The sequence below is a fragment of the Lagenorhynchus albirostris genome, chromosome 7 (genome assembly GCF_949774975.1).
Source record: "Lagenorhynchus albirostris chromosome 7, mLagAlb1.1, whole genome shotgun sequence".
NCBI classification, from domain to species: Eukaryota; Metazoa; Chordata; class Mammalia; order Artiodactyla; family Delphinidae; genus Lagenorhynchus; species Lagenorhynchus albirostris.
Window position 1 is genome coordinate 64,073,796 of NC_083101.1, and position 13,888 is coordinate 64,087,683.

Sequence of the window (13,888 nt, forward strand, 5' to 3'; positions counted from 1 at the left end):
TTTGAGAAGATAAACAAAATTGATAAACCATTAGCCAGACTCATCAAAAAAAAAGGGAAAAGACTCAAATCAATAGAATTAGAAATGAAAAAGGAGAAGTAACAACTGACACTGCAGAAATACAAAAGATCATGAGAGATTACTACAAGCAACTCTATGCCAATAAACTGGACAACCTGGAAGAAACGGACAAATTCTTAGAAATGCACAACCTGCCAAGACTGAATCAGGAAGAAATAGAAAATAGGAACAGACCAATCACAAGCACTGAAATTGAAACTGTGATTAAAAATCTTCCAAAAAACAAAAGCCCAGGACCAGGTAGCTTCACGGGCGAATTCTATTAAACATTTAGAGAAGAGCTAACACCTATCCTTCTCACTCTTCCAAAATATAGCAGAGGGAGGAACACTCCCAAACTCATTCTATGAGGCCACCATCACCTTGATACCAAAACCAGACAGGGATGTCACAAAGAAAGAAAACTACAGGCGAATATCACTGATGAACATAGATGCAAAAATCCTCAACAAAATACTAGCAAACAGAATCCAATAGCACATTAAAAGGATCATACACCATGATCAAGTGGGGTTTATTCCAGGAATGCAAGGATTCTTCAATATATATAAATCAATCAACGGGATACACCATAGTAACAAATTGAAGGAGAAAAACCATATGATCATCTCAATAGATGCAAAGAAAGCTTTTGACAAAATTCAACACTGATTTATGATAAAAACCCTGCAGAAAGTAGGCATAGACGGAACTTTCCTCAACATAATAAAGGCCATATATGACAAACCCACAGCCAACATCGTCCTCAATGGTGAAACAGTGAAAGCATTTCCACTAAGATCAGGAACAAGACAAGGTTGCCCACTCTCCCCACTCTTATTCAACATAGTTTTGGAAGTTTTAGCCACAGCAATCAGAGAAGAAAAGGAAATTAAAGGATTCCAAATCGGAAAAGAAGAAGTAAAGCTGTCACTGTTTGCAGATGACATACTATACACAGAGAATCGTAAAGATGCTACCAGAAAACTACTAGAGCTAATGAATGAATCTGGTAAAGTAGCAGGATACAAAATTAATGTACAGAAATCTCTGGCATTCCTATACACTAATGATGAAAAATCTGAAAGTGAAATCAAGAAAACACTGCCATTTACCACTGCAACAAAAAGAATAAAATATCTAGGAATAAACCTACCTATGGAGACAAAAGACCTGTATGCAGAAACTTATAAGACACTGATGAAAGAAATTAAAAATGATACAAATAGTTGGAGAGATATACCATGTTCTTGGATTGGAAGAATCAACATTGTGAAAATGACTCTACTACCCAAAGCAATCTACAGATTCAATGCAATCCCTATCAAACTACCACTGGCATTTTTCACAGAACTAGAACAAAAAATTTCACAATTTGTATGGAAACACAAAAGACCCCGAATAGCCAAAGCAATCTTGATAACGAAAAATGGAGCTGGAGCAATCAGGCTCCCTGACTTCAGACTATACTACAAAGCTACAGTAATCAAGACAGTATGGTACTGGCACAAAAACAGAAATATAGATCAACGGAACAGGATAGAAAGCCCAGAGATAAACCCACACACATATGGTCACCTTATCTTTGATAAAGGAGGCAGGAATGTACAGTGGAGAAAGGACAGCCTCTTCAATAAGTGGTGCTGGGAAAATGGACAGGTACACGTAAAAGTATGAGATTAGATCACCCCCTAACACCATACACAAAAAAAAGCTCAAAATGGATTAAAGACCTAAATGTAAGGCCAGAAACTATCAAACTCTTAGAGGAAAACATAGGCAGAACAACCTATGACATAAATCACAGCAAGATCCTTTTTGACCCACCTCCTAGAGACATGGAAATAAAAACAAAAATAAACAAATGGGACCTAATGAAACTTCAAAGCTTTTGCACAGCCAAGGAAACCATAAACAAGACCAAAAGACAACCCTCAGAATGGGAGAAAATATTTGCAAAGGAAGCAACTGACAAAGGATTAATCTCCAAAATTTATAAGCAGCTCATGCAGCTCAATAACAAAAAAACAAACAACCCAATCCAAAAATGGGCAGAAGACCTAATAGACATTTCTCCAAAGAAGATATAAAGAGTGCCAACAAACACATGAAAGAATGCTCAACATCATTAATCATTAGAGAAATGCAAATCAAAACTACAATGAGATATCATCTCACACCAGTCAGAATGGCCATCATCAAAAAATCTAGAAACAATAAATGCTGGAGAGGGTGTGGAGAAAAGGGAACCCTCTTGCACTGCTGGTGGGAATGTGAATTGGTTCAGCTACTATGGAGAACAGTATGGAGGTTCCTTAAAAAACTACAAATAGAACTACCATATGACCCAGCAATCCCACTACTGGGCATATATCCTGAGAAAACCAAAATTCAAAAAGAGTCATGTACCAAAATGTTCATTGCAGCTCTATTTACAATAGCCCAGAGATGGAAACAACCTAAGTGCCCATCATCGGATGAATGGATAAAGAAGATGTGGCACATATATACAATGGAATATTACTCAGCCATAAAAATAAATGAAATTGAGCTATTTGTAATGAGGTGGATAGACCTAGAGTCTGTCATACAGAGTGAAGTAAGTCAGAAAGAGCAAGACAAATACCGTATGCTAACACATATATATGGAATTTAAGAAGAGAAAAAAATGTCATGAAGAACCTAGGGGTAAGACAGGAATAAAGACACAGACCTACTGGAGAACAGACTTGAGGATATGGGGAGGGGGAAGGGTGAGCTGTGACAGGGCGAGAGAGAGTCATGGACATATACACACTAACAAACGTAAGGTAGATAGCTAGTGGGAAGCAGCCGCATGGCACAGGGACATCGGCCCGGTGCTTTGTGACTGCCTGGAGGGGTGGGATAGGAGGGTGGGAGGGAGGGAGATGCAGGAGGGAAGAGAGATGGGAACATATGTATATGTAAAACTGATTCACTTTGTTATAAAGCAGAAACTAACACACCATTGTAAAGCAATTATACCCCAATAAAGATGTTAAAAAATAAATAAATAAAATAAAATAAAGAGAGTCATGTACCAAAATGTTCATTGCAGCTCTATTTACAATAGCCTGGAGATGGAAACAACCTAAGTGTCCATCATCAGATGAATGAATAAAGAAGATGTGGCACATATATACAATGGAATATTACTCAGCCATAAAAAGAAATGAAATTGAGCTATTTGTGATGAGGTGGATGGTCCTAGAGTCTGTCATACAGAGTGAAGTAAGTCAGAAAGAGGAAGACAAATACCGTATGCTAACACATATATATGGAATTTAAGAAAAAAATGTCATGAAGAACCTAAGGGTAAAACAGGAATAAAGACACAGACCTACTAGAGAATGGACTTGAGGATATGGGGAGGGGGAAGGGTAAGCCGGGAGAAAGCAAGAGAGAGGCATGGACATATATACACTACCAAACGTAAAACAGATAGCTAGTACAAAGCAGCCGCATAGCACAGGCAGACCAGCACGGTGCTTTGTGACCACCTAGAGGGGTGGGATAGGGAGGGTGGGAGGGAGTGAGACGCAAGAGGGAAGAGATATGGGAACATATCTATATGTTTAACTGATTCACTTTGTTATAAAGTAGAAACTAACACACCATTGTAAAGCAATTATACTCCAATAAAGATGTAAAAAAGAAAAAAAAGAAAAAAGAAAGATCTCAAACTAACTTTATGTCTCAAGGATCTAGAAAAGGAGGAACAAAATAAGCCAAAAGTAGAAAGAAGGAAAAAACAAAGATTAGAGTACAAGTAAGTGAAATAGAGACTAAAAAGACAATAGAAAAGATCAAGGAAACTAAAACCTGGTTTTTTGAAATGATAAACGAAATACACTAGACTCACTAAAAAAAAAAGAGAGAACTCAAATAAATAAAATCAGAAATGAAAGAGGAGACATTGCAACTGATACTGCACAAATACAAAGGATCATAAGAGACTACTATGAAAAATTATATACCAAGAAATTGGACAACCTAGAAGAAATTGATAAATTCCTAGAAACAAACAACCTACCAACAATGAATCATGAAGAAACAGAAACTCTGAACAGACCAATTACTAGTAAGAAGATTGAATCAGTAATCAAAACCCCCAAAAGTGAAAAGTCCAGGACCAAATGGCTTCATGGATGAATTCAACCAAACATTTAAAGAATTAACACTAATCCTTCTCAAACTTTTCAAAAAAAATTGAAGAGGAAGGAACACTTTTTGTACAAGGCCAGCATTAACCTGATACAAAAGCCAGACAACAACACTATAAGAAAAGAAAACCATATCTCTGATGAACAAAGATGTGAAAATCCTCAACAAAATATTAGCAAACCAAATTCAACAATACATTAAAAGGATCATACATCATGATCAAGTGGGATTTAATTCCAGGGATGCAAAGATACTTCAAAATCTGCAAATCAATCAGTGTGATATACCACATTAACAAACTGAATGATAAATATCATATGAGCATCTCAAAAGACATAGAAAAGCCCTTGACAAAATTCAACATCCATTATGATAAAAACTCTCAACAAACTGGGTGTAGGAGGAAACATACTTCAACATAATAAAGGCCATATATGACAAACCCACAGAAACATAAGACTCAGTGAAAAGCTGACAGCTTTTCCTCTAAGATGAGGAATGAGACAAAGATGCCCACTCTTATCACCAATATTCAACACTGGATATCAGAACAATTAGGCAAGCAAAAGAAACAAAAGACATCCATTTAGAAAGGAAGAAGTAAAACTGACATTATTTGCAGATAACATGGTATTACATATAGAAAACCTACAGACTCGACCAAAAAACTGTTAGAACTAATAAACAAATTCATAAAGTTGCAGGATACAAAATTAATATACAAATATCAGTTGCATTTCCATACACTATCAGGAAGTTATTAAGAAAACAATCCCATTTACAATTGTATCAAAAAGAATAAAATACCTAGGAATAAATTTAACCAACAAGGTGAAAGATCTGTACAGTGAAGACACTGATGAAAGAAACTGAAGACAACACCAATAAATGGAAAGCTCTTCCACGCTCATAGATTGGAAAAATTAAATATTCTTAAAATGGACATACTACTCAAGCAATCTACAGATTCAATGCAATCCCTATCACAATTTGACTGCATTTTTTTCACAAAAATAGAACAATCCTAAAATTTGTAATGGACCCACAGAAGATCTCAAATAACCAAAGCAATCTTAAGAAAGAAGAACCAAGCTGGAGGCATCTCATGTCTTGATTTCAAAATATACTGCATAGCTATAGTAATCAAAATAGTATGATACTGACATAAAAGGCACTTATATCAATGGAACAGAATAGACAGCCCAGAAAAAAACCCACTCTTAAATGATCTATTAGTTTACGACAAAGGAGCCAAGAAGAGTCAATGGGGAAAAGACAGTCCCTTCAATAAATGGTCCTGGGAAAACTGGACAGTCGCAAGCAGAAGAATGAAACTGGACCCCTATCTTACACCATACACAAAAACCACTCAAAATAAATCAAAGGTTTGAACATAAAACCTAAACCCATAAAAATGGTGGAAGAAAGCATATTGGGTAAGCTCCTTGACGCTGGTCTTGGCAATGTTTTTTTGGATTTGACACCAAAAGCAAAGTGACCAAAGCAAAAGAAACTAGTGGGACTAAATCAAACTAAAAACCTTCGCGAAGCATAGGAAACCACCAACAAAATGAAAAGGCAACCTATGTAATGCGAAAAAATATTTGCAAATCATATCTCTGATACAGGGTTAATATCCAAAATATATAAAGAACCCATACAACCCAACAGCAAAAAATAATAATAATAATTGATTAAAAAATGGGCAGAGGACCTGAACAGACATTTTTCCAAAGAAGATATATTGATGGCCAATGGGTATGTGAAAAGGTACTCAACATCACTAATCATCAGGGAAATGCAAATCAAGACCACAATGGGATATCACCTCACACCTGTTAGATTAGAATGGCTATCACCAGAAAGATAAAAGGTAAGTGTTGGCAAGGATGTGGAGAAAAAGAAATCCTTTTGCACTGTTGGTGGGAATAGAAATTGGTGTAGCCACTATGGAAAGCAGTATGGAGACCCCTCAAAAAATTAAAAATAGAACTACCATATGATCCAGCAATTTTACCTCTGGGTATATATCCAAAGGAAATGAAAACAGGATATCAAAGAGATATCAGCACTCCCATGTTCACTGCAGCATTATTCACAATAGCCAAGATATGGAAGCAACTGTGTCCATCAATAGATGAATGGATAAAAAAGATGTATATATACACAGTGGAATATTATTCAGCCATGAGAAAGGAGGAAATCCTGCTATCTGTGATAACATGGATGAAACTTGATGCCCTTATACTAAGTGAAATAAGCCAAATGGTATCACATATCTGTGGAATTAAGAAAAAGAAGTTCAACTCATAGAAACTGAGAGTAGACAAGTAGTTGCCAGGGGCTGGGGTTGTGGGAAATAGGGAGAGGTTGGTAAAAGGGTGCAAATTTTAGCTATAAAATGAATAAGGTAAAGATCTAATGTAAAACATGATGACCACTGTTTTATCACCATACTGTACAACTGAAATTCGCTAAGAGAGAAGAACTTAAATGTTCTCATAAAAAGAAAGATTAATATGTGAAGTTTTGGATGTGTTAATTAACTAGATGGGGAAATCCTTTCAAAGTTATACATATATCAAATTATCATAATGCACAATTTAAGTATCTTATAAATTTATATGTTAATTATATAATTATGCCTCAGCAAAGCTGAAATAATATAAATAACTAAATCATAAAAGCAGTCAGAGAAAAGATACATTACTTCAGTGGAGGAACAATAAAACTAACAACTGACTTTACAACAGAAATGATGGAAACCAGAAGACAAGGAAGTAACATCTTTTAAAACCTGAAAATAACTCCAAACGTATGATTCTATGCCAAGCAAATAAATCCTTCAAAAATGAAAGAGAAATAAAGACATTTTCAGGTGAACCAAAACTGGGAGAATCTGTCCAGTACACTTCCACCAAGAGGCAGAAAAAAAAATACTCCCAGAAAGAAACTCAGAAACTTACGAAGACATGAAGGACTAGAAAAAGCATCAATATGTGGGTAACTCTAAACAAATAGTGACTTCATATAACATATGTATTATAACACATAATATATAAACGACAATAATTACTTCTTGTTGTCATGAGTTTTAGTTCAACATCTATTTTATGCGCCCAGAATACCAAAAATGATGATAGGAGGGGTTCTAAGGCCACTACATTTACTATCACAGCAATGTTTAAAGTACCAACTTATATTAAACTTCAGAAAACCAAGGAAGAATGTTTTGATCTCTGGGAAAACCACTTTGAAAAGAGTAAAAGGAGAAACATCATCAGAAGGGATAAATTGGAAATCTTTTTAAATTGAAAATTTCCAAGCAGGTAAGAAAAGGAGAAAAACGGAAACAAAGAACAGATGGGTCAAGTAGAAAATACATAGTAAGCTGATAGGATTAATATCAGTCACAGTAAATAAAAATGGACTATTCCAATTAGAAGACAAAGATTATCAAACTAAACTTAAAAAAAAAGAAATATTTGGTGTCTACAAGGAACACTGACAAGATATAACTGATAAAGGTTGAAAGTAAAAAGATAGAAAAAGACATACCATGAAAATACTAACCAAAACAAAGCTGATATAGCTAAATTAATAACAAAGAAAAACACTGTAAGGCAAGAATAATTACTACAGATTAAAAGGTATAATTTATAATGATACAAGGATTAATCTGGACTTCCCTGGTGGCACAGTGGTTAAGAATCCAACTGCCAATGCAGGGGACACGGGTTTGAGCCCCAATCCAGGAAGAACCCATATGCCACAGAGCAAATGAGCCTGTGTGCCACAACTACTGAACCTGTGCTCTAGAGCCCGCGAGCCACAACTACTGAGCCCTCTTGCCACAACTACTGAAGCCTGCGTGCCTGGAGCCCATGCTCCGCAACGAGAGAAGCCACCGCAATGAGAAGCCCGCGCACCATAACAAAGAGTAGCCCCTGCTCGCTGCAACTAGAGAAAGCCCACGCACAGCAACAAAGACCCAATGCAGCCAAAAATAAATTAATTAAAAAAATAAAGGAGCCAGATACTTAATATTTTAAGCCATATGCCTCTCTCACAACTATTCAACTCTGCTGTTGTAGCACAAAAGCAATCATAAACATATGTAAATAGATGAGAGCAGCTGTGTTTCAAGTAAAACTTTATTAACAAAAACAGGCAGAGGAAAAAGAAGACAAAAAAAAAAAAAACAGGCAGAGGTTCAAACTTATCCCAACGCCCATGGTTTGCCAATCCCTTCACTATCCTACAATGCATTCCCTCCTAGAGAAGCTCTAGTCGCTTTTCATTAATACCACTAAATTTTACCTCTCTCTCAGTTTTTAAAACATTCTGACCTTAATCTTACTGGGAAATTTTTATTTTAATGCTTTTCTTATTAGGCTCAATCTACTTGAAACAGGTTACTCTTGGGAGAATATGTATAACCTTTTACATATTTTAACTACAATGCCAATTATAACAGAAATTAAGCTATAATTGAGATTCAAACCCAAGGAGTTTGGCTTTAAAGTCACGCTCATGGCTAGGTCACCTCACACAGTTGTTGTGGGAATTAAAAGAAATAACACGTGCAGAAAAAGTACCTTGTCGACCCTAACGACTCCCTAAATATTAGCTGCTATTGCATTAGAGCTTTTGATCTGGATGTTTTGGGTGACCATTCTTTTGTACCTGGTCTTATTAGAAAGTAAAATTAAAATATGAGAAAGCATAAAAAAAGAAATTCATCTATAAATAAAACGTTTCTAAAACCACAGTACTAGGATGCACTAAAGTCTCAGTGTGATGATGTCAAACACCTATATTTACAGTTCTCCCTTTTGAACTTTTTTCAGTTATTAGTTTTTAATTGCTCACTCTGTATTTAATAAGGAGAATTACCACAAGGCCCCACTAATATATGCAACTAAGCAACAATAGTAAATATCTTCTTTTAATTAAACAAAATGACCATGTGTATAAAAAAGATCTAAATACGCAGAACTTAAAGACCTTCTCTCAATCGCTCTCTTATTACAAAATTTAATTGTATGTACCACCACCGAACTTGTTATTTTTAATAAAAAAAGATTTAAACAGTATAAAATGATATAAATAGGAAAGAAAACACCCTTCTCCATCAGGGAATCTATTCCTTCTTCCCTCTCTCTTCCCTACCGGTTTCTCACACACACCCTTGCTCATACTCTCTCTGTCTCTCTCTCCCACACACAAAACACACACACACACACACACACACACACACACACACACACACACAGACGGCATTTTAAAAACACAATCTAAGTCCAAATGACACATAGGATCAGGCTCAAATACCAGTTCTACACACAAAGCACACAAGATATGATTCAGAAAACACAAAATCAGGTTCAAATCCCAGCTCTACAACTAAAACCAGTTTAATAATCACTTCCCTAGCTTTGCATCTTCAGTAACTATTTATTCAACCTCTATTAGTCTGTTTCCATCTATAAAATGGGGGAAAAATCATACCCACCTCATGTGGCTGTAGTGAGCATTAACGTGAGAATTAAAATCACACGCCCATAGCATAGTGTTGATATACAGTCAAGCCTTAACACTCCTAGGTGATGCTACTACCACCGCCACCACTAACACCACCATTCTGGGCAAATCTTGTTAACATCTATTGTAGTTCCTCTACAAAATGGAAAAAGCAATGCCTCAAACGGTGTATGTAATAACTTCTTAGGGCATCCTGCAAATTCGTCTTGTCCTTTCTCTCAAGAACTTAATGTTCCTTTGAGAACCTTTAAGAATTAAACAAGTCTATTTTTATTCCTGAGAAGAAACAAGAAGCTAACATTTTCACTTTGTTTTTCATTACTGTAGATATTTTTAAACCAATATATTATTAAGAGATCTAATATGTCACTTTTTAAAGAACTCAACACTAATAAATAATCATAAATAGATGTGGTTAAAAGGCAATATCAGAACAGGGTCCACTTTCTCAATTCCAATATATTTTAAAATGCACCAATTTGAGGGTTTATGTTTGTTGTTTTTGTTTTCAGTTTTCTGCACTTAAAAGCACCACATGTTACTAACTGTATAATATAGTTGCTCTAACATTAGTTGATATAAACATTTCTTACCAAGTTATGCTTTTTTAGTGGAAGAAAGTAATAATAGTGGCAGAAAGAAAACATCAGTGCGTAGCAAGTAAGAAGTTCAGTGTAGAAACACAACTGCAGAAAAAGCCAGTGATTATCTTCACCAACACAATTGTTAATCCTGAAGAAAAAAAGGAAAAAGAAAAATTATTTCAAACTTTAATGTTAATTTTAGGACGGTAAAACTAGACGCAAACACACACAAACTTCACATAAAGCACAAACTTCATATGTGCTTTACTTCACAGAGATAAGCTAAAGTCACTCAAACCTAAAAGCAAAGAGTACATAAGATATGACACAAATATGCCACTTCACATTTGTAAAGCACATTCTACTTTTTAAAGAAGTCCTGTATATGATTCCCCTTCAACTCAACAACAACCCAGTGAGGCAGGGAAGAACAGATGGCAGCCTCCTTGCTTCACTGATACAAAAAAGGAACAAAGGAGTTAGGACAATTGCCAGAGGATGTACAGTTAGGAGAGACAGTGGTCAAGAGAACAAGAACCCTCTTCTGTATACTGCTCTTCCACCACAGCATTCTAGCTGTGCAGACCAATTTGAATGATGTGAAGTAAAATAACTTAAACCTGCCACTCTGAGATACTGCTAAGCATTCACAATTTTTCTTACTTTTAAAATCTAACCTTGGTTCCTGAAAATAAACACATATCCAAAAGTATTTATAAATTCTTAGAGCTACATTTCCACCAATACAACAGTGAACCACAACTAGGAAAAAGGATTAATGTCATAATCCCAAAATATTCAAGATTAATGCAAGCTGACCATTTTATTGTTTAAGGTTATTTATTGTACCTAAATTTTCAAAATATTTTACAATTCCAGCAGAAAACCCTAGTTCAAAACTACAAATTACCTTTCACAAATGTTTTCATTTCAATATAGCATTACACTGCCACTGTTTGAAAAAATAAATAAATAGGGTCAAATTCCTAACTTAAATTGTTGTTTTAAAAGTGTGCTGTCTAACTGTTTTTTAAAATCAGATATATAACTGAACCGAAAACCTGGAAGAGGCATTTCTTAGACTAAAGAGTGCATGCTTTGTAAACAAGAAAACTTCCTGTGTTTTGTTATCTGCAAGCAGGGCTACCAGAGAAGGGTGCTTCTGTATGCACTCAAAAATACTCTTCAATAGCTGTTGCTTGAAAGATGACTTATACTTGCCCCATTCCTTTCTGTCCCCCCAAAATTTGAGAAATAACTGCTATGATCATGGCGTTCTTCTTAAGCACAGAACTTTAAGAAACACTAAGATAATCTACATGTAAGAGTTCTTTTGATAGCAAGTTCCTTGGAAGGAGTGATTAGAGCCAAAAATAGAGTAAACCTTGAGGTCATCAGAGAACTGACCTCCAAATCCAAAGCTGTTAAGCAGCTAAGATAATGCAGTTTCTGAAAAAAATCAAAAATTCTCCTTGCTTCTAGTTATACTGTACATTTCCCTCACTCTCTGAATATCTCAGCACTGCTCTATTAGGGAATTCAATCACATAAATCCCTAAATCTACTCAGGCCCCCTGGTCTACCCTCCCTCTTCCCACCAGTGTTCTGAGAAGGTGACTAAAACTATGGAGGCACAAGGCCTAGGAACAGAGAGCTCACCCCAATCTTAGAATTTTGGTTAAACAGCACTTTATTTTGTCACCAAGTCAATCTTTATTCCTTGAAAATAAATCAATAAATAAAATCACTCATCTATATAGTACCAAAACAGTTCCTAGTTGATTATTTTTTAAGCTTAAGCTATTGCATTCACTTAAAAGGAGGTATCAATATCCAACCAACTATCCTGAACATTTATTATACTTTTAATCAGAAATATTACTCTAAAAAGTGTATAAAATTGAGTTTTTAAGTGTGATTATCCCTTACCTGAAAACATGTTTTATATAGCTTTAAAAAATCTACTACTATTGCAACTGTAAACAGAACACTGAGGTTTGTAAAATCACTTGAGAATTGATCTGTTTAAAGTCAAGGCACATTTTTTCAACACCAACTGTATGTTATATACTAAACTATCCTGTTGATGGAATTTTCAAGTTTTTTACATAGTAACAAAGTGCTTTTACTTTTTCTTAATCTCAGGAAATTACCTTGTATTTAAACAATCAGTTTATAGTGAAAACCAAATTCTTACTAAAAGCTTGCTAATAGTAACTTGTGTTATCAAAAACAAGGGAAACTCTAAATTGATTAGCATTACTAGGCAAAGCTAAACTCTACCCTGAGTCAACCTTAGATAAATGCAATTATAAATTTAAGAAGATTATTATGTAGCTAACTTTGCATATATGCATGTATGTGTGTACAAACATAAATATATATGTATATAGATATATTTATAAAGTGCTACACCATACCAGTTTAAATATTTATACAGAGATCCCATGCTAGGAAAGCAGAATTAAATACAATATCTTTTTCACAGATTTTTGTGACAGCTTTGAAATGAGATACAATGAAGAACTCTCACAGCATTTGTTTTCAAAAATTCTATTTCTCAACTGAACATTTTCTTTAAATATTACAAGAGAGCCCCCTATTGACCAAAAATGTTGGCAGTTCAGCAGAATCAGCTAACTACCACTTTTTACACATCCAGCCAGTTAATACCTATTACCAATTCATAGCACTGAAAAAGGCTGAAAGTGGGTGAAATGAGGTATAAGGGTATCTGAAATGTGTTACTCTTTAATTAAACAAACTGGAAGGGAAATACAAACAATGAGATGTATACGGTTTATTACAGTTAGAAACAATAACAGCTACTATATTTATATTTAAGTATTTTCTATGTCAGATACTACACTGAATGCTTTACATACATTGCCTCATTTAATAAAACCACCTTAGTTCTTTTGCATATTTGGGTGCATGTTAATTCTTAGTTTTCTGCCCAAATATCTCCTTGTGAGAAAATATAGGATCTCTGGAAAAAAATGACTTTGGGAGTTGACAGAACCATATGATCAAATACAGGGATCTTTATTAAAAAGGTTTTCTTAAACTGTGTAACTCTAATATAACCTTTGTTTAAATCTGCTAAGTACTAAGATTTATTTTTTACTACCTTTTTTTCCAAAAAGTGAATTACTTATTTCTTACCATGGACAGTGATGATCCATTCTCCTAACACAGTGGCCGCAGCGGCTGCAGTGATGGGAACGCTTTGGTCTCATCAAATTACACTTGTTACACAATTCCCAGAACTCCCTTTCTAGAGGAGGAAATTAAAATCCATTTAATAAAGGCACATGAATAATGTTGAAATTTAGCAACAAGTGTTTAGAAGAGTTTATAGGAATTCTTCGATATATATGTCTAAGTGTCCAGTGAAAATGTCTGCCAAAAATGTTGCTGCTCTATTCTATGCACGTTTTATTTTGTACGTTTCTAATTTTAAACACTATAAAAATAAGACAAATATTAATAGTTAAACTAAGAGATAGAAAACA

The 13,888-nt window shown here is 34.9% G+C and overlaps 1 protein-coding gene across 4 annotated transcripts in view; it reads right to left on the reverse strand.

Annotated features, from left to right (window-relative positions):
- The window catches only part of ZDHHC21 (zinc finger DHHC-type palmitoyltransferase 21), a 68,998-nt gene that overhangs the window by 36,038 nt on the left and 19,072 nt on the right, over positions 1-13,888 (reverse strand). For all 4 annotated transcript variants that reach the window (XR_009541372.1, XM_060153480.1, XM_060153482.1 and 1 more), the window contains 2 exons: positions 13,539-13,650; positions 10,383-10,521 (listed from right to left, as the gene is read on the reverse strand). Coding sequence is in view for 3 of the 4 variants with exons in the window: in XM_060153480.1 (XP_060009463.1) it covers positions 10,383-10,521; positions 13,539-13,650 (251 nt within the window). In the remaining variant the exon portion in view is untranslated. The remainder of the gene's footprint in view (positions 1-10,382; positions 10,522-13,538; positions 13,651-13,888) is intronic.